Source organism: Aquarana catesbeiana, linkage group LG02 (genome assembly GCF_042186555.1).
Source record: "Aquarana catesbeiana isolate 2022-GZ linkage group LG02, ASM4218655v1, whole genome shotgun sequence".
NCBI lineage: Eukaryota > Metazoa > Chordata > Amphibia > Anura > Ranidae > Aquarana > Aquarana catesbeiana.
The window spans coordinates 537,955,922-537,982,885 of record NC_133325.1 but is presented as its reverse complement, the minus strand read 5'-3'; the positions used below and the strand labels follow the sequence as shown (position 1 = coordinate 537,982,885).

Here is a 26,964-nt window from a genome sequence, read left to right as displayed (position 1 = left end):
CGTTTGTTTTCTGCTTGTTGGGTATGTATGGTGCGATACATTTTTTGTGCGTCTTTCCATTTTCTTTCACTATCAGGTGTGAGTGTCTGTAGGAATTCCTCCTCAGCTTTGTCTACCGCTATGCTGGCGTCAGCTGCCCATTGTCTGCTATTTGTTTTAATTGCGGCTATTTCCTTAATACACATTCCCCTGATAAAAGCCTTCAGAGTGTCCCAAACTATACCTGGTGGGGCAGAATGTTTATTGTCTAGTAAGAAGTGTTGAATTTGTATTTGCATTTGTTTAGTATCTCTAAACAGAGGAATCCAAAAAGGATTCATCTTCCAGTGTATTGGTAACTTTACAGTGGGGAAGCTTAAACTGAGTTGTACTGGGGAATGGTCGGATAGGCCTCTAGCAAGATAAATAACCTCTGGATCATAACAGTGCGTTAATGTATTACTAGGGCTGCAACTAACGATTATTGTCATAATCGATTAGTTGGCGATTATTGTTTCGATTAATCGATTAATCGGTTAATAACCTTAAAAAAAAGTATGGTGTATAATTTAGTTAATATGTAAAGTTTTAAAAAAAGGCAATTTATTCTTAAACATCTCTATGCAGTGGTGAATATAAGTAACCAACTATATGGTTAGGGAGCAAAATATCTAATCCACTCTGAGAATAACAGACAGAAGAGATATTCTGTACATACTATTAGAGGAGATATACTGTATATACTATTAGGAGAGATATACTGTATATACTATTAGAGGAGATATACTGTATATACTATTAAAGGGTGAATCTGGTAAATATCATCAGACTCAGAGATCTATTTTTTATTTAAAAAAACAAACAATGTCTTCCCCGACAAATGACAAAAAATGTAATTTTAAGAACGTTTGTTCGATTTTCTAATTGTGTGGTCAAAATCGAATTGTCAAAGGATCTGCGGGAAAAGGTAGTTGAACTGTAAAAAAAAACAGGAAAGGGATATAAAAAGATATCCAAGGAATTGAGAATGCCAATCAGCAGTGTTCAAACTCTAATCAAGAAGTGGAAAATTAGGGTTTCTGTTGAAACCAAACCACGGTCAGGTAGACCAACTAAACTTATTTATATACTTTATTTACAGTAGAGATTATTTGCTCTATTTGTACTATAAAGAGCTCATTTTAGTTTTTTTTTAACCCCATTATGTTACTGGCCGATTAATCGATTATGAAAATAGTAATCGATTAATTTCATAATCGATTAGTTGTCGATTAATCGATTAGTTGTTTCAGCCCTAGATGTATTGGTATTTCTTACCTCACCCCTAATATCAGCTCCAAACCTCATCGACATACTTACTAAATTTGGCGACTTATCTGGACTCAAAATTAACCAACGCAAATCAAAAGCCCTAAATATCTCATTATCATCAGAAATGCAAAAACAATTACAAGATTCCCTCCCATTTGTATGGTCGACAACACACGTATCATACCTGGGAATCTCTCTTACTGCAAATCCAGCCGACTTATACTTTGCAAACTACCCACCTATGCTATTACAGCTAACAAACTTAATGAAAAAATGATCTTCCTTATCGTTAGCTTGGATGGGTAGAATAACAGTGGTTAAAATGTCAATATTACCTAAAATTCTATATCTGTTCCGAGTACTCCCTATAAATGATCCTGCTCATTTTTTCCGTATATTACAACGCAGATCAGCCCAATTTATTTGGAATAAGCTTAAACCACGTTTACCACAATCTACACTATTCATGCCACGAATCCGTTGAGGCCTAGGCGTACCTAATTTTTCAAAATACTACTATGCTTCACAATTAGCCCAACTAACAAAATACCATTCCACAAAAGAAACACCCCTTTGGGTAGCAATAGAATCAGTGGACTGTGATCCACTTTCCACGTCAAATCTGTTATGGCTGTCAACCTCTCAACGTCGTTCAATATCAAATCCGATCACTAAGCATAGCCTCTCAATATGGGATAGACTCAAATCTAGGTTCGGTCTCCAATCTCCACTTAATTCTCTCCTCTCCTTCTTACACAATCCCTCCTTTTATCTAGCTTGGACTTTACTTTCCTCCTTTTCGGCCTGGAAAACTGCGGGTCTAACACAGACACATCAATTCTATGACTCCGATAAAATCATAACATTTCCAATGCTCAGTAAATCCCACAATATATCTTCTAATGAAACGTTTAGATATTTACAAATTAAAAACTTTTTGTCCCAAAATGCCTCCACCAACTTGACAACACTGGACTATAGGGCTGCAACTAACGATTATTGTCATAATCGATTAGTTGGCCGATTATTGTTTCGATTAATCGATTAATAACCTTAAAAAAAAGTATGGTGTATAATTTAGTTAATATGTAAAGTTTTAAAAAAAGGCAATTTATTCTTAAACATCTCTATGCAGTGGTGAATATAAGTAACCAACTATATGGTTAGGGAGCAAAATATCTAATCCACTCTGAGAATAACAGACAGAAGAGATATTCTGTACATACTATTAGAGGAGATATACTGTATATACTATTAAAGGGTGAATCTGGTAAATATCATCAGACTCAGAGATCTATTTTTTATTTAAAAAAACAAACAATGTCTTCCCCGACAAATGACAAAAAATGTAATTTTAAGAACGTTTGTTCGATTTTCTAATTGTGTGGTCAAAATCGAATTGTCAAAGGATCTGCGGGAAAAGGTAGTTGAACTGTAAAAAAAAAACAGGAAAGGGATATAAAAAGATATCCAAGGAATTGAGAATGCCAATCAGCAGTGTTCAAACTCTAATCAAGAAGTGGAAAATGAGGGTTTCTGTTGAAACCAAACCACGGTCAGGTAGACCAACTAAACTTATTTATATAATTTATTTACAGTAGAGATTATTTGCTCTATTTGTACTATAAAGAGCTCATTTTAGTTTTTTTTTAACCCCATTATGTTACTGGCCGATTAATCGATTATAAAAATAGTAATCGATTAATTTCATAATCGATTAGTTGTCGATTAATCGATTAGTTGTTTCAGCCCTATGTATTACCCAAAACTAAATCAATGCGCGACAAAGTAGAGTGCGTTAGGGAATGACATGAAAATTGTGCCTTAAAAGGAAACTTACACCGCCATAAATCAAAAAGCCCAATCTCCGTCAAAAATTTTGCAAGAGCTGTATATGTCCTGGGGCCCTGAGGGCAGTACTTCCTGTGCACATCTAAAGACATGTCCAGTGTACTGTTAAAATCTCCCATGACATATACCGGTACCCGGGGATATTTTGCCAGAAATCTAGAAAGACATTGCATTATTGTTAAATTAAATGGTGGAGGTATATATACATTTATGATCACACAGGTGTGTGATTCCCAAGTTCCCATAAGAAAAATAAACCTGCCCTCTACATCAATTTGTGCATCAATTTTTGTGAATGAGGTAGTCCTGGAAAACAGTATACTCACACCCCTTGAATACCGGGTATGTGTGGAATGGTATTGAGTAGGATATTTCGATAAGTGTAACAGGTTGGTGGTGTCTCTAGTGAGATGCGTCTCTTGCAGACATATTACAGTGGGGTTCCGATGTGAGATAGAGGTGAAAATGGCAGTTCTCTTTTTAGGGTCATGTAAGCCTCTCACATTCCATGAGAGAATTGACTCAGTTCGCTTAGTCATTTGGTGCAGTTGCTAGTTGTGATCCAACCCCCGATATTGGAGGTCTGTGGCATATGAACTCAGATGATGCAGTATAAGTTCTGAAGTGTAGAAAATGTATTGCGTGACTTGTACCATGTGTCTCACTCTGCAGATTTGCAACCATCGACAAAGCAAACTTGCTTTGCGACCAAAATATATAGCGCCCATTCAACCAGGGCTTAAAAACGGAAAAAAGAAAAACAAACTGAAATAAAGTAACTTCCATTGGAAAGCCTTCCATTGGTGCCCCGCAGGGTGTTTGGTGGGGTAATAAAGAGGGCTGGGACCTTGTGCCCATAAAGTCCTAAACGATAGGGGTCACTGGTAAAATAAACCAAAAAAAAAAAAAGTCAGTTGTGACTCTCTGCGGGCTCCATTTTATCTAAGGTGAGCATAAAGAATCAATGTACGGGGTTCATGCGTTGTGTCATCCTGGTTCATTTCCACGCACAGCTGCCTGCAAATGCCTCTCGTGTCTGTCCAGCCAATTGGTAGCCATCATAGGATTTTCAAAAAAGTGCACCGTGCCCTCAGCAACCACTCTCAACTTGGCAGGGTATAGCATAGAACATATCACCGAGAGAGCACGCAGTCTCTTTTTGACCTCAGTATATTTTGCTCTTTGTTTCTGCACAGCCGCTGAGAAATCAGTGTATATTGACACTCTGGCACCCTGAATTTCCATATTGGGTTTCTGTCTGGCCAAGCGAAGTATACTATCCCTGTCCTTGTAATGTAGTAATTTCAGCAAAAATGGTCTGTCGTTGCCCCCTGGTGGCGGTGGACGGAGTGGCACTCTATGGGCTCTTTCAACAGAAAAGAATGGTGTAAGGTTATTTCTCCCAAATGTGTCAGCTAGCCAGGTTTCAATAAAATCAGTGGGGTTTTTTCCTTCAGCTTTTTCAGGTATACCGACAATGCGAATATTTGACCTTCTCAATCTGTTCTCCATATCCTCCACTCTATTCACGGTTTCTGTGGCTTTAGCTGTAGTTATGTGAATCTCATGAGCAAGAGGGGGTATATCATCCTCTAGTGTGCTCACTCTTCCCTCCAGAGCAGTGGCTCTCTCTCTCTTATTTTCAGCATATCTTGCCTTATGTGTAATATGCCTTCTTTCTTGCTTTTGACTTCAATAGAGAGTTCAGTTAGTGAGGAGCCATAAGTGTGAACTGCAGTCAGTATATCATGCAGGGAAGGCTCAGAGTGCTCAGTGTCTGGAGCTTTGGCTGCTTCAGAGGAAGGAGGGGGGGATGGGGGATTCCTCACTGTGTGTTCTGCTGCTCCAGGGGCCATCTTCTCTATGCCATGCTGTGCTGTTTGCTGTGGGACACTCTTGGCTGCTGCCTTTGCATTTGAGGTATGTGGCTGTGTTGTTTTGTGAGTGCCAGTGTCGTGAGCATACCTCTCCAGGCGTGCAGCTGCTGATAGCTGTGATTCCTTCCCTGCACACTGTGGGAGCGGGGATCCCCCATCTTGGCCATGCCGGCCGGCCGAAAGGCTCTCCTCCATCCTCCCAGACACCCCCGTTTTGGATGTAAAGCGACCGGGTGTCGCTGTAGGTGTTGCCCCACACCGGGAGCCAAGTGTCCGGTCTATGGTAGCGGTGGATCGGGCTCACTTCAGGATGTTTTCTGTTCAGGATGCTAGAGCCTCTGTGAGACACGTCCTCTCACATGGAAGTCCAAGCCACGCCCCCACAGTCGCTGGATTTAATGGCTTGGCTATTGGGGCCCGGGTGCTGAAGGATCGAGATGTTTCAGATGTAGTTATTCCTACATTCCTAAAGGCTAGAAAGCCCTTTTCAAGGGAAATCTAACATAGGACCTGGGGGTTTTATGTGACCTGAAGTGAGGCTAGAAAGTTTCATCCCCAGAAATATGATTGGACATATTTTGGCTTTTTTCCAATCTGGAGTGGAACTGAATTTGGCCTTAAGTACTATTAAATGTCAGGTATCGGCCCTAGTGTTTTTATTCCAGAGACCAATTGCCTTCCATTCATTGGTACTCACTTTTATTCAGGGGGTAACTCGAATGGTTCCATCCGTTAGGTCGCCCTTGTGTCTGTGAGATCTGAATTTGGGTCTGTCTGCTTCAGAGTAACCACCTTTTGTGCCAGTTCGGGAGATTGTTAGTATTTTTCACTCAAAGTTTTTTCTATTTTTTATTTTTTTGTTGCTATCACATCAGAAAGAAGAGTGTCGGAACTGGCTGCTCTCTTGTAAAGAGCCGTTTTTGGTACAGAATCGCAATAAGGTAATACTGCGTTCCCATCCTTCATTCTTGCCAAAGGTTGTTTTGAAATTTCACCATAGGCTGCTTTCACACTGGGGCGTCGGCGGTAAAGCGTTGCTATTTTTAGCAGCGCTTTACCGTTGTCTTTGCGGAGGTTTTCAAGCGCTAGTGGGGTGCTTTTAACCCCACCTAGCGGCCGAAAAAGGGTTAAAATGACCCGCAAAGCGGCGCTGCCCATTCATTTCTATAGGCAGGAGCGGTGTATACACCGCTCCAAAGACGCTGCTTGCAGGAGTTTTTTTAACGTCCTGCCAGCGGAGACTGCAGGGGAGCCGTATTTCAGGCGCTTTACAGGCGCTATTTTGAGCCCAAAAGCGCCTGAAAAACGCCTCAGTGTAAAGGGGTCTTAATCAGGACATTATCTTGCCTTTGTTTTTTCACCAGTCTTTTGTCCCCAGAGAAAAAAAACCCTGCACACATTAGATGGGGTTTGGGCTGTCAATGTGTTTGAAAATGTCGGTGGCAGTCAGGCCATTGGATTCATTGTTTCTCTTTTCTGAAGGACAGGGTGGCTAGGCGGCTACTAAGTCGACCATTTTACAATGGATTGAGCAGCTTATTGCCAGAGCCTATAGCTTTAAGGGTAAGGCTCCACTGTTTCAAGCAAAGGCACACTCTACCAGAAGTGTTGTAGCCTCCTGGGCTAGCCATCATGGTTTTACCAGGTGGACATGAAGGCTGCAGAGAATGCTGCTTTTTTTGGCCGCAGTGTTTTGCGGGCTGCACAGTAGTTTCTTGGGCCTGACGGTGGTTGCTGTGTCTCCTCCCCTTCGCTTTGCTTTGGGGCATTCCAAGTAGTCATGATTTATGGCCTGTTTAGTGTCCTGTGATGTACAGAAAAGAAAATTGGATTTTTGTACTTGCCTTTAAAATCCATTTCTTGAAGTACGTCATGGGCCACATTACTTGCTACTAAATTGAAAGTCTTTCTGAGTGGGAGAGACTTCCTGTCTGTTTTTTTTTTCAGCCAGTGTCCACTCATCTATAGGTGCTGCATAACCTCGGTAGTCGTGATTTATGGCCTGCTCTGTGTCTTATGTACTCCAAGAAATTGATTTTACAGGTAAGTACAAAAATCCAATTCAAGTTACAATTTCTTATACTGTGAGGGCATTATAAGCCCTCATTAAAAATGTATTTAAAGAGAAAATTCTAAAATGATTTTAAAACAAAATACTCAGCGTGATTTGCAGTTCTATTTAATTTAAAAGAAAAATCTAAAATGGTTTTAGTGCAAAAAAAAAAAAAAAAGCAGCGAGGTTTGCATTTTCAATTAGTTTCTACTCGACTGTGCTTAATTATTTACAAACATATCCCCCTTAAAAATGGCGTGCGATGAAGAAGCTGCAGGAAACTACTGTGCTCAAAATTTTATATAGGAGATGTGTTGTAAAACTTTTTTTTGTTTGTTTTTTTTTTTGGTTTTTTTTTTCTGGCCATTGAGGGAGCAACACTGTAGAAATACAATAAATATTTTTCTGCCCTTGCCTGGTAAGCCTGTAACTGGCAAGTTGTTCACTTAATATTTCTTCATATAGGCTCTTTTTTATTGCTGTTACAAGGGGACTGACATGATCCCTGTGTGACCTACAGTATATGTATGTGTGTATGTATATGTATATGTGTGTATGTGTGTGTGTATATATATATATATATATATATATGTGTGTGTGTGTGTGTGTGTGTGTGTGTGTGTGTATATATATATATACACAAACACTGAAGTATTTTTCCTTGATTCTATTACACAGTGGTGGGTCCTCCGCCCTGTCTTATGTTTGGATCACCCTGTGTTTGTTTCATTGTTCACCGTTTGTCTTAAGGTTAACCCCCTCCAGACGGCTCCATGGTCTGGAAGGAAGGCATTGTTCTGTGTTTGACTGTTTGTTTATGTATTTTAATTATCTCCTGGGACTTCTCTGTGTCATTACACATATCAGCCCTCCCATTCAAGCTATAGGACCAATCCCCGCTGACCCTGTTTCAAGTCCTCATTTGCATGGCCAAGAGGACCTAAGTGAGGACTAGAATGTACTTTACAATTGACCAATTGGAAAGTGGTTGTTTGGGCGGGGTGTTCAAACTGCTGTGTATAAAAGTGTGTTGTGTGCAGCCTGCCTGGTGTTTGTTCTGAGCTAACAAAACTGGATTCGAACGGCACATAGCTGTAGTTCGAATCCCGGAGCATCAGACGCCCCAAATATCAGACGTTGCGATCTGCAATCTGATCCAATAGCAGCAGAGGAGTGTCGGGAGAGTGGAACAGAGCGAGCAGGGGCTCGTTACAATATATAGGTCCTCTTTATACAGGCAACAGGGGTCTATATTAGAACCCTGATGCCTGTACTGTCAGGGCAGATTAGGGACACAGAGCTAACAAGGTTTCTGTGCCTGAAGTCTGACATCAAGTCAACAAGCCTGGAGTCGGACAGCTCTGATTCCGAAATGCTTTGAGCACTGCTCTGAGCAATTCCAGGTTTAATAATAGTAGTGGGGATTCTGATCCCCACTACTACTATTAAACCTGGAAATGCTCAGAGCAGAGCTCAGAGAACTTAAGCTCTTCAGTCTCCTCCCAACACCCACTATCCATCCTGCACATTCCTGGGGCTCACATAGGAGGATGCTGGGGCTAGAAACAAGCAGAAGTAAACATGAGAAAGCTAGCTTTTTTATGTATGTGGCCCTAAGTGCAAGCTTAGGTTGCTTTGTGGCTTATCCAGGCCTAAGCCATCTTCAATTTCAAAAGTGTGTATTTCTTTGGAGGAAGAAAAATGAGTGCATGAGAGCATCACAGCTAATTTCTATTTTTTTTTCTTCCTGCTTTAGGCAGAACCTGAAGGATTTTCCCATTTTCATCTTTATGTTTGTGCTGCATTTTTAATTAAATGGAGGAAAGAAATTCTCGATGAAGAAGATTTTCAGGTAATGTTACACTTAATTATTACATATATGAAAATCCTGATTAGGAGAAACAGATAGCATAGTCATTTCACTCCTGCCTATTTTATAGGTTGCTGTTGTCATTGTTGCAAAAACATAACCACCATGTAAGGGTCCTTTCACATGGGCTTTCCAATCTGGTTCACCTGTCAGTTTTTCAGGCAGACCCGATTGGAAGCTCCATGGAGTAAAATGAGCAGCCTGATGTAAGCATATTTGTGTTCATTTACAACAGCCTACCTCTGGGTCCATCCAGGTCCAGGAAAAAAAAAAAAAAGGCCTGCATCCTTTTCTGTTTTTCCAAACCTAAAAGTAAAGGATCACAAGTCCGTTTACATTAGGCCTCCCAATAAAGCTATCACATTTGTGCCCGTGTCTGCTGTGTAAATGTGGTCACAAACTAAATGGGCACGGAGGTCAAAATAACTGATATCTGTCCTGTTCAGCTAATTAGTGATGCCCTGACTAGGAATACTACTCAGCTAGATCTACTAATTTCAAATAACACAGATCTAATCGCAGATGTAGAATTACCTGACAACTTGGGAAACAAAGGTAATTACATTCAATGTAATTCATAGTAAAAGGATGCATGAGGGTACTGCAAGAAAACTACATTTCAAAAGCGCCAACTTTTCTAAGCAGCACTCCATACTGCAAGATATTAAATGGGATAAAATTCTTGAAAAATTTAACAAAAAAGGGAGTGCTTTAAGAACATATTAAGTGAGAGTATTATCCAGTGCATTTAATGGGCAGCAAATCTAAAAGAGCTAAGGTTGATTCTGGGTAGCTAAACTTAAACGTTAAAAGATTTATAAGGCCGAGGGATCATTGTCATTCCCACACTAGAAGGATTGCAGCAAAAAGTATAAGAGCAGAATCAGGTCAGCTTAAATAGACTACGAGAGGCACATAGCAGAGGAGAGTAAGAAAACACAATTTAAAAAAATGTTTAACATATATTAATAGTAAGAAAGCGAGGTTGGCGCATATAGACCCCATAAAAGTACCGTATATCAAAGAAATTGCACATGAAAACAGCACGGATTTATGAAAGATCATCCTTGCCAGACCCGTCTACTAACATTCTATAAGGAAGTGAGCTGCCATCTAGATTAAAAAAATCCTGTGGATATGGTGTATCTGGATTTTGCAAAAGCATACGATACAGTTCCACATAAACTCTTGACAAATTGAGGTCTGTTGGCATAGACCATAGGGTATGTACCTGTATAGAAAATTGGTTACAGGGCGCAACCAAAGGGTGGGGATAAATAATGTGTACTCAGAATGGTCTGGTGGGGTACCCCAAGGCTCTGTCCTGGGACCAATTCTGTTTAATCCATTCATAAATGACAGAGAAGATGGTTTAAATAGCTCAATCTCAGTGTTTGCTGACAATAGAAAGCTAAGCTGGGCAATAACTTCACAGCAGGATATAGAAACCATACAAGAAGAGCTCAATAAAATAAAAGGGAGGGCAATTACATGGTAAATTAAGTTTAATGTTGAGAAATGTAAAGTAATGCACTTGAGGGGCCAAAAACATGAATGCAAGTTACGTGCTAGGGGAAGAACCAATGAGGGATTCCAGGATGGAAAAAGATCTGAGGGTCCTAGTAGATCACATGCTCAGCAATGGCATGCAATACCAAGCAAAGCAAGCAGAATATTAGCATGCATTAAAAAGGGTATTTACTCAAGAGATAAAACTATAAGGCCTCATGCACAATGGACATTTTTGCAGCTGCTTCCAGGGGCATCAGACATTCTTGTTCACCTGCCTCTAAACTCCCCTGCATGTTGGCCTATGTGTCCATGCACACATAGGCTTTTAGCAACGTTTAGTGGCAGGGGCTTTCAGAGGCAGGAAAAAAAAAACACTGCCAGTGCGTCTAGCAGCAGAGTTTTGGCATTAAAAATGCTTGACACTGCCTAAACACTAGGCACGTTAAGCGCTTGAGCGTTAATTTCAATGGCCAGAATAAATTATTATTCTGGCCAATTAAATGAATTAATGCTCAAGCTCGTGATGCCTGTAAAGGCGCCATAAAGCTTTAGACACTTTTATAAGGCCAAAATGTTGCTGCCAGTAGGAAAGGCATGAGGCCTAATTCTACCACTTTACATAAATCTGGTCCAGCCACATCTTGAATATTCCAGTTCCGGCCATTGGTCACCAGTACTCAGGATGTGCTGGAACTGGAGAGAGTCCAGAGAAGGGTGACAAAGCTAATTAGGGGATTGGAGGACCTTGGTTACAAGGAAGGTCTATAAGCTCTTGGGCTCTATTTACATGTGTTTTCTCTTTTTCTCCATCTACGTTTTCTCTTTTTCTCCATCTACATTAAACTTTTTCTTCCTGAAGTAGACACGCTTTAGAGGAAATAGGATAGTGATATACCAATACCTCAGGGGTGATTCGAGCATAAGGAGGAAACTATTTTGTTCCAGGGAGCTTAAGACACGCGGACACTCAGTGAAATTTGGATAAGCAGTTCAACTTTAAACTGCGTAGGGGGTTCTTTATGTTAAAGCGGGAAGTGTTGATAATTTAAAAAAACTTAGATGGGCATCTTGGCGAAAGCAATATACAGGTATATGGGGAATGGTATTGATATAAACACAAACACACACCCCTACACAGGTTGAACTAGATGGACTGAATTACTCAGCACCACATCCCTACCAAATGTATAAAAAGTAAACCAAAAGAAGAAATAAATGGGTTTCTAAACAGTGCTGAAACCTTTTCTCAGAACAGATTAAACAAACATTTTTTGTATAAAAGTATAAAACATAATTGTGGTTAACCCTGTAAGGCCCTCCGTTGTAATATTACAACATCAATTTTAACTCTGCTAAAAGTAACCAGCATTTTTTTTCACCTAAAGACCAAATTCACATAATTAGTAGATCCTATTGTTCAGCCTAGCATTGATATCGGATGGTAAAATGTGTAAATAGGCCTGTTTACCTGGACATGAAGTCAGTCAACCTGGGAACTTGCCTTAAAGCACATAATTGGACTTGATAAAGTAAGATTAAACTAAGTAAACTGCCTGAAATAAACATGTCTAGATCATGCATATATCAAGATACTGTTGAATGCATTGATCATATTAGATTTTGAGCTTGTTATGTCAGTGTTGTAATTTTATAGAGTTGGCTTAAAGGAGTAGCAGAATTTGCCCGTGCACCTTGCAGTTTTCACCTGTTCCATGTAGTAAAAAAAGCCAGAGAAATACTGTTTTTGGTCATTTGAGATTAGATCAAAATGTAAGGGTTACTACTTATAAAATTCAAGATTAAATTAGGAAAAAAAATTATTTATCTTTTAATGTAGGTATATACTTAACTGGTCATGTTGTGTTTTATGGCCATTGCCTAAATATCTGCTTGCTACAGGTGATAATGTTCTGGTATGTGGAGGGGGTATAGGTGCTAATCGCATAATAAGCACAATAGGCTAGCCAGACAGTATTGTGTGCCCTCTGTGGATTGTGTTAATTGATTGGAATGTGTTATAGTGATTGTGACACTATAATAAGGCTTACCTATATGTACTGAAAATATCTCCTAAACGTGCGCCGTTTAGAAGATACCTACCTTGTATGGCGCATGGACAGTGAAGAAACAGCCCTCCATGTCATTTCTTCCCCAGCATGTGCCGTGACTGGCGGCTCCCGCATGCATGCGTGGGAGTGACGTTATGCGACTCCGGCCAGTCACAGCGCTGGAGTCCGCCACCCCGGAAGGAAGAGGGGTGAAGATGGATGCTTCCACCAGTGGGGACATTGCGGACATCGTGGGCTTCATTTGCAGGTAAGTGCCACATAATGGGCTAGTATGTGACGCATACAAGCCCATTATGCTTTTACTTTGCAGGGGAATAAAGAGGAAGTAAAACCCATCAGGGTTTACTTCCTCTTTAGGTCTTTTGAATGTTTGTGTGTGACTAGGATTAATTTACATTATTATGAGATTATTTAGCCAAGAAAATAATCAGTGTTTCCATCTCAGAATGCCACCAGCCAAGGGCAATGTCCACAATGTTTTTCATGTCATTGATGCCATCCAAAATGGCGACAGCAACTTTGAGATGGACTCAGAGGACACTGATATAAGTGATGAAGAAGAATGTGAAATTGCCTGTGAACTGGAAAAGGAAAATAAAAATCCTTTTTTGGCCCAGAACCGGTGGAGAAGATTCAACGATGGGACAAAGCCACCAAAAGATATGTTGAATTTGAGAGGCATCACATTGTGGGTGTCTATAACAAATTCATGGATGGTGTGGATATGTTTGACTCATTTGCAGCAAAATATATGTTTCCTTTGAAATCCCGCCACTAGTATTACATCTTCTGGCACACCCTCAGCCTAGCTGTGATCAGTGCATGACTGCTTTACAAACAGGACTGAAAAGCAATGAATGCTCCCAAGAATAGGATACTAAACAGGAGGCTGCTTCAAGCAAAGTTGGCATCCTCTCTCATTCTAGTTGGCCCAACTGTTATAAAACCAGAGAGGGTGACCAGTTTAATCCATGGGATTCCACAGACAGGGAGCCTCTTAAATGACAGGAAAAGACCATCCGATGAAAAGGGGAGTCCTTCAAATGGCACCCAAGCCAAAAGGTCAACTGTACATCCGCCAAAAGACATTTGCAAGGACATGTATGGACATTTCTCTATAAAAGCACATAGAGGACGCTGCAGACACTGTGGAAAAGGATATACCAACACACTTTGCAGCAAGTGCAATGTCTGCCTCTGCTTCTCAGAGGACAAGAACTGCCTTTGGGACTATCATAACTGAGCATGGCTATAAAGATAGATAAACTTAATAAATGTCAGTTTTAATTCAATGCAGTAGGTTTTGTAAAAACAGTTTGAACATAGTTTTATATTAAATGGTTATTTATTAAAAAATATGACTTGTAATATTAATATTTTGTGATAATTAGTGTATAGGCTACTGTTGAAGGACTTAATAAGCAGAAAGCCCTTCAAATAAATTCTTTGTTGGTCTCTACATTTGTTCTGACAGTATGAGTAAAATTACTGAAATTCTCCTACCAAACAGGCCCAATGTTGCAAAATTACAAGGTTTGCCTAAAAATGTTCTAAAATTTCAAAAATGTTAAAACCCATTGATTTCTTCATTAGAGGCCTCCTACGACAATATCTAAAAGTTGAAAACATTTTTTGCAGTTTTGTTCTATATTTGAGTCTTCTGGGGTTAAAGCAACCATATTCAGCAAAATAGTCCCTCATAGATCACTCAGTATCATAGGTATCAATGTACATCATGATGGATAAAAAATGACATCTATCAGGAAGGGGGGTGCAGTATCCCAACACGTTTTGCAATTTGAGCTTCTTCTGGGGTTCATGGGTTGCAGTTGAGTATGCCTGCTTATAAAAAAAACTTATAATAATAATATCAAGCATAAATCATACAAAAGTACATAGGAATAAACAAAACAACATAAATTTGCAGCGGTGAATCCAACCAATTGACACCAGTGGGGGTATATGAGATCTGGTAAACAATCTCACAATGTATGGCTTATGGCGTGGAGGGCAAAAAGATGGACCATATGTAAGATTGACACCCAAAGAGCCGGCCCAGAGTTCCAGGGAGCAATGCAAAGGGAGGGAGGGACTGGCGCCTCTCAATCCTAAAAAGTCAGGTGGCCAAAAACCTATATAAGATGGTAAATAAGGCAGTAAGCTAACAGAGACAGCCCCACAGAGATGTATCCATACACAAGGAATATTCCCTGTGCGTAGCTGACAGAGCAATGAGTATACATCGATTACCTGTATGAGATGAGGCATCCAAAAAAAAGTGAGGTAGAGACTGCCAATTGTTTTCCATATGCTTAGTGTTTGTTAACCCAAAAAAATCAGATTTTCCTGGTCCCTTAAAGCAGATTAAACAGCACAGTGCTTGTGCTGTGTAATCTGCCCCCCTCTAAACTGTAAAAAAAAAACCTGCCTAAACCTGCCACTTACTGTATCCCCCTCTCTGTACCACCGTGGTCAGAATGCATCCCTCCTTCATACTCAGCCCTGCTCTCAGCTCTTCTCTCTCCCCCTCACCCCCTCCTCTCTGCCTGTCATCTGTGTGTCTCCGTCTCCAGCCCCCTGCCGCTATTAATAAAATAAAAAATTCTAAATGCTCCCTGCCAGCCCCTCTCTTATAGCCTGGCAAAGCGCATTTGTTTTGCTTCCGTCTATCTAGCAAGGTTACTCTGTGGTATAAGCAAGGTAGCTGAGATTTCTGCAGTGTGTAAATTGTGCTTTTACTATACAAAGATGCTGTACATACAAAACTATTACAATCTTAGGAATACAATACAAGACTGACAGATCTCTATAACAAGCAAAATGCCTATCAAATGAACAGCCTATAGTCTATATCAGTACAAATACACTTAAAAGTTACTTATCTTCTGTTACTGTATGTTAGTGATCTCCATTGGCAAGGATGTTTCTTTGACACCAGGCAGTGTTCTTGTATCATGAGTGGCAGCTTCTAATCATCATGAAGGATGATGATGTGCGTGTCCCTACTCACCCCCTTTTATGTATCAGGCTGTTTGCCATAGCTACCAAACAACAGAAAACATGCATCTACGTACCCATTGTCTAATCAGGCCAGCACCTGACAGTAATCTAACAGTCATTCTTTCAGTTTGAGAGCTGAAAGGACCTCAAACAACTAAATCCCTTTCTTGTGTACTGTAGAGACAATAGCCTGTTGAACTCTGTAACAATGATATCTACCCCCATTGTATAAAACAGCATTTGTTTGAGAAATCTACTCAAGCCAAAAACTGACTATCTCTAGACCAACCACTATTGTGTAATGTTATGTCCCATGTGTCGTAAGTCTGATTAATAAAAAAAAATCATATTGTAACAAACGCAACACATTCCGCCCTAGATTTTTTTTTCCTCAGACTACACACAAAATCTAAGCAGAAAAGTGTCCCACCGCTCGGGTAGGCCCAAACCAGTGGAGATAAGAGCCAGTGTAGTTTTATCCTTCAAAGGGGAAAAGTCCCAGGTGCTGGCTGATGTAAGATGAAGCAGGAAAATCGAGGAAAGCTGGAAGCCGCTCACCGGTGTAATGATGAATGCTTTTATTAGTAAAAAGCCGAATCATAAAGGAACACAAAACACTACAGCAGAAGCATACAGAAACAGCTGATGCGTTTCACACTCACGATGAGTGCTTACTCATAGCTGACATGCATGGAAATACATAACATATATAAAGCCTATGTTGGAAACCTATGTGGTCATGTGATCGTGTTAATAATTGACAAAAGCTGAAGGTCAATCATACCAATTCTCGGCACCTGTTGTTAAACTGATAGGCTTTTATGGTAGAGACTCCCATGTGAATGATATATAAGCAGCAGTGGAAAAAGGAAAAAAAAATGAAAAGTGAAAAAGCATTTATAAAAAAAGGGAAAAAAATGTTATTAATGTGTGAAATACAATATTGTGTGATGTATGTATATATGCAAAAATGTATTTACAAATGAAAATATATAACCAGAATGTAGAAAAAATATAATAGTGTGAAAACTGAAAAAAATCGTTGTCCAAATAAACTTGTTCCAAAAAATAAATAAAAATCTACATATGTAATATTATGTGTACAGATATATGGAGATAAAAGACCTATACAATTATACGTGTATGATAATGTGATTATGTACACAAGAAAATCGCCTACATAGAGCGATATGTGCAATGAAACTGAAAAATAAAACCAATAGATGTGTGCCATATATATTCAAATAAATCTAGAATAGGAGACAACAATTTTAATAAGAAATAATGTTGAGTGAAGAAAAAGGATTAGAGTAATAAGGTGGCATTGTATAATATGTGTGTTTAACCCTTTTCATGACTAAGCCTATTTTAGAAATTTGGTGTTTACAAGTTAAAATCCGTATTTTTTGCTAGAAAATTACTTAGAGTTCCCAAACATTATATATATTTTTTAGCAGAGAATATGGAGAATAAAATGGTGATTGTTGCAATATTTTTTATCACACGCTATTTGTGAAGCGGTGTTTTAAACGCAAATTTTTGGAAAAGGGACACTTTCATGAATTTTAAAAAATCCAAACAGTAAAGTTACCCCAATTTTTTTGTATAATGTGAAAGATGATGTTACGCCGAGTAAATAGATACCAAACATGTCACCCTTTATAATTGCACGCACTCGTGGAATGGCGACAAACTACGGTACCTATGAATTTCCATAGGCAACGCTTTAAAAAAATTTTACGGTTACCAGGTTTGAGTTACAGAGGAGGTCTAGGGCTAGAATTATTGCTCTCGCTCTGAAGATCACGGCGATACCTCACATGTGTGATTTGAACACCGTTTACATATGCGGGCACGACTTCCGTATGCGTTTTCTTCGCTGTGCGAGCTCGCGGGGACAGGGGCACTTTAAAAAAAATTTTTTTTTTTTTATTTTATTTTTTTTTTACTTTATAAATTGTGTTTTTTAAAAAAAAATTTTTTTTTTACTTTTATTGCTGTCACAAGGAATGTAAACATCCCTTGTGACAGTAATAGGTAGTGACAGGTACTCTTTATGGAGGGATGGGGGGTCTAAAAGACCCCCCATCCCTCCTTTACACTTCAAAGTATTCAGATCGCCGAAAACGGCGATTCTGAATACTGTGTACTTTTTTTAATTCGGCGCCATTGGCAGCCGAGTAAACGGGAAGTGACGTCATGACGTCGCTTCCGCGTTTAAGAGAAGGCTGGAACGAAGCCTCCCACAGCTTCGTTCCAGCCCGCCCCCAGCCGCCGAAGGTACACGATCAGACACCGGGCCTCCCAATCGCACGGGAGGCCCGGTAACAGGGGCGGGAGGGGGGGATGTCCCCTCCCGCTCCTCCGGTATAACAACCGAGCGGCTTTTAGCCGCATCGGTTGTTATACTCGGGTAGCCAATCACCCGCTGTAAACAACGGTACCGGGATGATGCCTGCAGCTGCGGGCATCATCCCGGTATAACCCCGGAAAGCCGAGTACGCATATCTGCGTACGGTCAGCGGGAAGGGGTTAAAAACCATAGTACTTAAATCTGAATGAGGATCGGCTTGTGTATGTTCTCATGAGCGACTAGAATTCAGTTTAAATCCTGGTCTGCAGTGCAGCGCACGGAACCAATATCAATGCAGCGCCGACCAGGATAAATATGAGAATATAAATAAAAAAGAAATTGATGAAAATATTTCTAACAGAAACGAAGATCGCTGTCAGCAGCAAACAGAGCAGGGTAGGATAACTCATATCCAAATTGGCTTACTCGTGTGCATGTATCTGCCTTTGTCCGTATAGAGCTACAGGCTAGATATATAGAAACTTGTTTCAGTCTGTATGAGATGTATAAAGAACATGAATGTCAACAGATGAAAGAGAAAAGAAAACGTAAAACGAGTGCCTTCTGTTGCTACTATTCTGTGTAAAATGTAGCTGACATTAACTGTTGATTATGCAGCAGTGTGTTATAAAGTACAGAAATGAAACAATGTTGGTAGTTTTTCATAGGCAGACATTTAGCTCAAGAAACAAATCCGATCTATAACAGAAAAATGAAAATAAAAGATTTTACTCAATCATGACAATAATGTAGACAGATTAATCTAAGACTATGATAATTTTTTTTTTTTTTTTTTTGATCAAAACTAAATAGCATAATAAATGAATAATTCCAACACTATTAAAATGATGTTGTTCACAGAAAAACTGTACTGCGCTTATCAGGACCGTGGATGTATTTCAAGCAATCAATGAAAATGTTTAAATAATCACGTGACAAAGTTATAATTCTAATGCATACTGATATTACATATATACTTAAACCACTAGTCCTGACCTAAAAGGATTTATATGTATAGGAATCCAAGAGTGAAAGGACGTTTTTATGTAAAATAGCTATTGTCCCAACAAATGTGGATCCCACAAAATACTCCCAAAAGGTTGTTGATTATATATATTAAAAACCATAGTAGATTATATGTGAAAGGTTTTATATATATAATATCCTATTGATTGGACAACGTCCAACGCCCGTGAAGTTATAAGGCTACAAAAGTAACTCATGTATTTAAAAAAACACGTATATGTGGACGGTGACAATCAAGGGTACAACCTAAATTAGTCGCATCTTCTGACAAAAGATGTATAATGAGGGAGCGAAAAATGAAAGAGAAAACATTGCTGTTCTAATGAAGATTATGATGGAGATTGAAATGTGACAGACGTAGAGAGGGCAGATATCAAGACTTTACTCATAATAATAATAGGAAACATCCCATTCAAAGTTCAAACCTAGTGGAATTTTGGTATTCAAAAAGAATATCCAGTGCACTTCACGTTTACAAAGTAATTGGAATCTATCTCCCCCTCTAATGGGTGTCACAATTTTCTCTATGCCTTGAATGTAAATGCTCGATACGTCCTTCTGGTGCACAAAAATCCAGTGTTTAGCTACGTTGGTTAGTTTATCCTTTTCTATGTCGTGTAAATGGTCATATAGACGATCTCTAAGACGTCGTGTCGTGCGTCCTACATATTGTATTTGACAGATGTCACAGGTAATGACATATACTATATATTGAGTGTTACAGTTTATGAATGAGGGGATATTGAAAATTTTGACATTTGTGCAGGATTTTATCTGTTTGCCTTTTCTAATATGGCTGCAATAATTGCAACTTCTTTTGCCACATTTTTAATTGCCCACAAGATTTAACCAGTTAGATTTAGATGTTTCGGTCAACACCAGACTAGGTGACAAAGAACTCCCCAAAGTGGGTGCTCTACGAGAAACCACGTTGATGCCTTTTGGAGAGAATTTTGTCATATACAGGGTCATTTAATAAGATAGAAAGATATCGAGTAATTATGTTTTTAATTTTATTGAACTCTGCACTGAAGGGTGTTGAAAAAAACCAGGATGTTATTAAGGGAGGAACATGGTAATTTTTTGTCCTGTAAAAGTGACTGTCTAGGGATAGTACTGGCCCTGGTGAATGCTTTATTATCCAGGACGTCTCCATATCCTCGTGCCTTAAAACGCTGGGCCATGTTGTTCGCTTCCATTTGGAAGCTCTCAGGTGTGCTACATAAGCGTTTTAGCCTCAGGAATTGACCATATGGTACACCTCGGATAGTATGATTGGGATGTGCAGAATCTGCTCTCAGGAGAGTGTTACCCGCAGTGGGTTTCCTGTACAGGGTGGTATGAATGGAACCCCCTGTACCTGTGAGTTTGACATCTAGAAATTCTATACTATGGGATCGTATTGTACCCGTGAATTTCAAGTTAAGATCGTTATTGTTGAAATAAGATAACCAAGTATCAAGGTTCGCATCCTCATCTGATGTGATAAATAGCAGGTCGTCAATGAAGCAACAGTAAAAGACTGTATCTGAACGGCGGGGGCTATCATGTCCAAAGATGCGGGACCTCTCCCACCAACCCATAAAGATGTTGGCGAGTGAGGGCGAACATTTCGCCCCCATAGAGGCCCCGCATCTCTGGAGATAAAAGCCCCCGTCAAACATGAAAAAGCTGTGGGTAAGTAGATACTCCAGGGCTTGTAGCATAAATTCCTGCAATGTTAGTGAATATTTTCCTGATTTCTTGAGGGCCCAGGCAACTGCCTGAAGACCCAGGTGGTGTGGGATACTGGAATAGAGGCTAGTAACATCGCAACTAATCCACTTGTAGTTGTTTTCCCATTTAAAGTCTTGAAGTTTGTTCAGTAGAGGTTTTGTGTCTCAAGTAACCGGGCAGGCTGGTTACCAAAGGTTGTAATTGGGAATCCACCCACTCACCCAAGCGTTCATTTAGAGAACCTATGCCAGCAACGATAGGTCGGCCTGTGAGGGGATGAAGTCACTTATGGACCTTGGGTAAGTGGTGGAATATTGGCATGATAGGATGTTCTGGAATAGAGTTCCTTATCTTTGAATGAAAAGATGCCTGCAGATACCGCTCTGTCAAGAAGAGTGGAGAGTTTATTTTTATTTTGTGCACCAGAAGGACATATCGAGCCTTTACATTGTAGGCATAGAGAAAATTGTGACACCCATTAGAGGGGGAGATAAACGTGTCACTTTGTAAACGTGAAGTGCACTGGATATTCTTTTTGAATACCAGAATTCCACTAGGTTTGAACTTTGAATGGGATGTTTACTATTATTATGAGTAAAGTCTTGATATCTGCCCTCCCTACGTCTGTCACATTTCAATTTCCATCATAATCTTCATTAGAACATCAGTGTTTTCTCTTACATTTTTCGCTCCCTCATTATACATCTTTTGTCAGAAGATGCGACTAATTTAGGTTGTACCCTTGATTGTCACCGTCCACATATACGTGTTTTTTTAAATACATGAGTTACTTTTGTAGCCTTATAACTTCACGGGCGTTGGACGTTGTCCAATCAGTAGGATATTATATATATAAAACCTTTCACATATAATCTACTATGGTTTTTAATATATATAATCAACAACCTTTTGGGAGTATTTTGTGGGATCCACATTTGTTGGGACAATAGCTATTTTACATAAAAACATCCTTTCACTCTTGGATTCCTATACATATAAATCCTTTTAGGTCAGGACTAGTGGTTCAAGTATATATGTAATATCAGTATGCATTAGAATTATAACTTTGTCACGTGATTATTTAAACATTTTCACTGATTGCTTGAAATACATCCACGGTCCTGATAAGTGCAGTACAGTTTTTCTGTGAACAACATCATTTTAATATTGTTGGAATTATTCATTTATTATGCTATTTAGTTTTGATCAACAAAAATTGTTTTTTTTATCATAGTCTTAGATTAATCTGTCTACATTATTGTCATGATTGAGTAAAATCTTTTATTTTCATTTTTCTGTTATAGATCGGATTTGTTTCTTGAGCTAAATGTCTGCCTATGAAAAACTACCAACATTGTTTCATTTCTGTACTTTATAACACACTGCTGCATAATCATCAACAGTTAATGTCAGCTACATTTTACACAGAATAGTAGCAACAGAAGGCACCTGTTGTTTTAGGTTTTCTTTTCTCTTTCATCTGTTGACATTCATGTTCTTTATACATCTCGTACAGACTGAAACAAGTTTCTATATATCTAGCCTGTAGCTCTATACGGACAAAGGCAGATACATGCACATGAGTAAGCCAATTTGGATATGAGTTATCCTGGCTGCTCTGTTTGCTGCTGACAGCGATCTTCGTTTCTGTTAGAAATATTTTCATCAATTTCTTTTTTATTTATATTCTCATATTTATCCTGGTCGGCGCTGCATTGATATGGGTTCCGTGCTCTGCACTGCAGACCAGGATTTAAACGGAATTCTAGTCGCTCATGAGAACATACACAAAGCCGATCCTCATTCAGATTTAAGTACTATGGTTTTTAAACACACATATTATACAATGCCACCTTATTAATTTAATCCTTTTTCTTCACTCAACAATATTTCTTATTAAAATCGTTGTCTCCTATTCTAGATTTATTTGAATATATATAGCACACATCTATTGGTTTTATTTTTGAGTTTCATTGCACATATCGCTCTATGTAGGTGATTTTCTTGTGTACATAATCACATTATCATACACGTATAATTGTATATGTCTTTTATCTCCATTTATCTGTACACATAATATTACATATGTAGATTTTTATTTATTTTTTGGAACAAGTTTATTTGGACAACGATTTTTTCAGTTTTCACACTATTATATTTTTTTTTCTACATTCTGGTTATATATTTTCATTTGTAAATACATTTTCGCATATATACACATCACACAATATTGTATTTCACACATTAATAACATTTTTTTTAATCTTTTTTTTTATATATGCTTTTTCACTTCATTTCTTTTTTTATTCATTTACCATTTATTTTTTCCTTTTTCCACTGCTGCTTATATATCATTCACATGGGAGTCTCTACCATAAAAGCCTATCAGTTTAACAACAGGTGCCGAGAATTGGTATGGCTGACCTTCAGCTGTTGTCAATTATTAACACGATCACATGACCACATAGGTTTCCAACATAGGCTTTATATATGTTATGTATTTCCATGCATGTCAGCTATGAGTAAGAACTCATCGTGAGTGTGAAATGCGTCAGCTGTTTCTGTATGCTTCTGCTGTAGTGTTTTGTGTTCCTTTATGATTTAGCTTTTTACTAATAAAAGCATTCATCATTACACCGGTGTGCGGCTTCCAGCTTTCCTCGATTTTCCTACACACAAAATCTCTTCATTACTAAACTCATTCTAAACATTAATTTTCCTTGAATGCAACACCTCCCATTTCTGTCACTGAGAAGGTGTTTCAGTCTTTAACTAAAAAAGTTCATTAGAAAGTCCATTCTAAAGTTCTTTAGAAACAAGTCCAGGCTTGTAATACATCACAGGCCTTGCTCTCCACAGTAGCAAAAGAGAAAAAAGCAACTCCTGCGCACAGGTGGATCACCATATATAGTACGTAAACACAGGCCTTGCTGCCCTCAAGGATGGGGATCCTAGTAGAAACCGAAATAAAAAGAAGACAAGGGCGCACCAGCCTTGTGCATTAACTTTTAAAACATTTATTAAATAAAAATGGTAAAAGAAACAACTCACAAGCGATTGGTGGAGGAGGCACAACATAAAATCGCACCGGTAGACAGCCTGCGATATGGGATGAGCGAAACCTTCCAAGGGTCGTGGAGGAAGCACAGACGCTGCAATCCGCTACGGATTGCAGCGTCTGTGCGTTCCTCCACAACCCTTGGAAGGTTTCGCTCATCCCATATCGCAGGCTGTCTACCGGTGCGATTTTATGTTGTGCCTCCTCCACCAATCGCTTGTGAGTTGTTTCTTTTACCATTTTTATTTAATAAATGTTTTAAAAGTTAATGCACAAGGCTGGTGCGCCCTTGTCTTCTTTTTATTTCGCTTGCTCTCCACAGCTCTTGCAATCTTCCGTCATTCTTTCCATCATGTAACCACTTTTCTCTGGTCTTCCTATGGATCAAATCGGAGACAGCATGTGGAGTGGAAAACAAAGCGGATTATCTGTTCCTTCTAATAATACATAAACAGTAGATCCAGGCCCTTCAGCTAAAATCTCTCCTCTAAATGGCTTCTTGCCTGGATATCTGACTAACACTTTGCCCCCTGCCTGTACCCACTTCTGACCCTCCCAAAAAACATCAATAGGGAGGAGAGGAAATATACTAATATTTCCCAGAAGATCACTGCTGTTTATTTTGGAAGGTTTGCTGTTATATAGCCTCACTTTTCACTCTTGCTGGGAAGTATCCACTAACCAGTCAGAGTCCCAGCCACTGTCTTGAAGCTCATCTGTCAATGCAAATGTAACTTTAAACCTTCCTGCCAGTTTCCCTCTCATTCCTAGATAAGCTTCAGCTTCAGATACGTCACACTTGGTTTCTATGTCATGGGAAGCAGTAACATGGTCTGTTAAGCCCTGTTCTTTCAGGAACCTTACATAAATACTGAACTCTGCACTCCAGCTATGGAATCTCTGCCCCAGCCCCTACTATGGTATGCTTTTGGCTATTGGCCTAGAATTTAACAACATGACTGCCTGTGTGAGGACCCGATCCCACCCCCTTAGTGTATGTGTGGATGTAAGTTTGCGTATCTGGTCCTTCAATAGCCCGTTGTATCTTTCAATCAAACCAGCTGCCTGTGGATGGTATGGGATGTGGCACAACCAGTACACTCCCGAATCTTTGGCCCACTGCTGTACTGTTGATCTGGTGAAGTGTGAGCCGTTATCACTTTGCACATGTTTGGGACAGCCATAAGCAACGACAAGTTTCTGGAGCAGTTGAAGCGTTGCGGCTTCATCTGCACGTTTGCAAAGATGAACAAGCATAAGTCCTGAATAGGTGTCCACTGCAGTGCAACAATATCTCAGTCCATTGTTTCCCCGGGGCAGGGGACCGATGAAGTCAATCTGCCAGATCTCTGCAGGCCTCTCACCCCTCTTAATCGACCCGGTGGAGTACTTTTACAATGGCCATTGTCGCACTTCTCCACACACACTACAGTTCTCTATTACAGTCTTTATCATGTCCATGGATATAGGCAATCCTCTCTGCTGTGCCCATTCATATGTTGCTTTCTGTCCCAAATGTCCAGATTGCTTGTGGGCCCAGTTGGCCAAGTTCATCAAGACAGGATCAATTGGCACAACTGCCTTCACTTTGGCGATTTCATCTGCAACTCTGTTATAGTTCTCAAAGTCTGGGACTAGGGGCACGTGTGCATCGACATGCCCCACTTTTATGGTGCGGGAGTGAGCTTCCTTCCAGATGTAGTCCCAGACTTCCTTGCCTCCCCACACCACCTTTCCATGAATCATCCATTCATTCATTGGACTTCCACATGGGCATCCATGTTGTCAGTCCTTTAAAAACCGCCCAGCTGTCAGTGTAGATAGTGACATGGGAAGAAGGATCCTCCTGAAGAGTCATTACCACAGCTTTCAACTCTGCATACTGACTGGACCCTCCAATTCCGGTCTCCTGCAGGACTGTGTCTGTACTTCGATTGTAAGCTGCTGCTGTCCATTTACGTCCAGACGAGGTGACTATGGCTGAACCATCAGTGAACCACGCTGACTCCTTCATGTCTTCTGACAGAGACTCAAAGGGTGGAATGGGGGATGACTGCAGCACAGGAATTTCTTCTTCTGGCCGGGTGCTGGTAAAAATGACAAGCCCAGCCAACTGTTTTGAAATGTCTAACATCCCCAGCTGCAATACCCCCTCTTTTTTGAAGGTACCACTTCCATTTCATCAGTGTCTGGTTCTGGGCTACAGCTGCCCCAGTGGTCAGTCCATTATCTCTCACCCATCCTGCTATTGGCAATGCAGTATGGATTGTGACTGTGTCCTTTCCTGTAATGGTCTCTACATGTTGAAGTGCTGTGTAGGCCTCAAACAGGTACTTCTCTAGGGGCGTGTATCTCTTCTGTGCCCCTGTCAGTTGTTTGGACCAAAATCCAATGGGTATTGCTCTCAGTCCTTTCTTTTCATTTGGCTGCCACAGACTCCAAGATATGGTACCATTCTGCTCCACTACATCTAGCTGAAATGGTACTCTTTGTCTCACAGGTCCTAATCCCTGATGCTGCAAAATAGCTTCTTTAGCAGCCAGGAATGCAGTCCGCTGCTCTGAACCCCATGAGAACTCAGTCTTTTTTCTGGTGACATTATATATAGGCCTCAGAATCAGTCCAAGATGTGGGATGAACGATCTCCAGAACCCCACAACTCCAATGAACTTCTGTGCCTCCTTTTTGGTAGTAGGGGGCGACAGCGCCTGGATAGTTTGCACAACTGTCTCTGGAATTTTCCTCTGCGGCCCAGTCCACATCATTCCCAAGAATTTCAATTCTGTGGCAGGTCCTTGGACTTTGTCTCTGTTGATAGCCCACCCTCTGTTCTACAAGTGCTCTATCAGCAGGTGCAGTGCTTCAGTTACATCTTCTTTTGTCCCAGAGATCATGTCATCAATGTAGTGAAACACAGCGACTTTCAAATTCAGGGTACTTAAATCTCGGGCAATCAGTCCATGACAAATCGTTGGAGAATGAGCATAGTCTTCAGGAAGCACGATGAAAGTGTACTGGCGGCTGTCCCACACTATAGCAAACTGGTCTTGACACTCTGGGTCTATCAAAATTGAAAAGAAAGCATTAACCAGGTCTATCACAGCATGATATTCTCCTGCATCTTTAGCAATTTTCTCAACAATTAAGATCATAGCTGGTACAGCTGACTTCAATGGAGGTGCCACTTTGTTTAGACCTCTGTAATCCACAGTCATTCTATATGTCCCATCGGGTTGCTTTACTGAGAACCCCTGGAGATGAGAAAGGACTTACAGCAGGTCTAAGGATC

General features: G+C 39.9%; 1 protein-coding gene across 5 annotated transcripts in view; it reads left to right on the top strand.

Moving 5' to 3' along the window:
* TBC1D22B (TBC1 domain family member 22B) overlaps nt 1-26,964 on the top strand; it is a 551,506-nt gene that overhangs the window by 490,763 nt on the left and 33,779 nt on the right. For all 5 annotated transcript variants that reach the window (XM_073615872.1, XM_073615870.1, XM_073615873.1 and 2 more), the window contains one exon: nt 8,828-8,923. In XM_073615872.1, the coding sequence (XP_073471973.1) occupies nt 8,828-8,923 (96 nt within the window). The remainder of the gene's footprint in view (nt 1-8,827; nt 8,924-26,964) is intronic.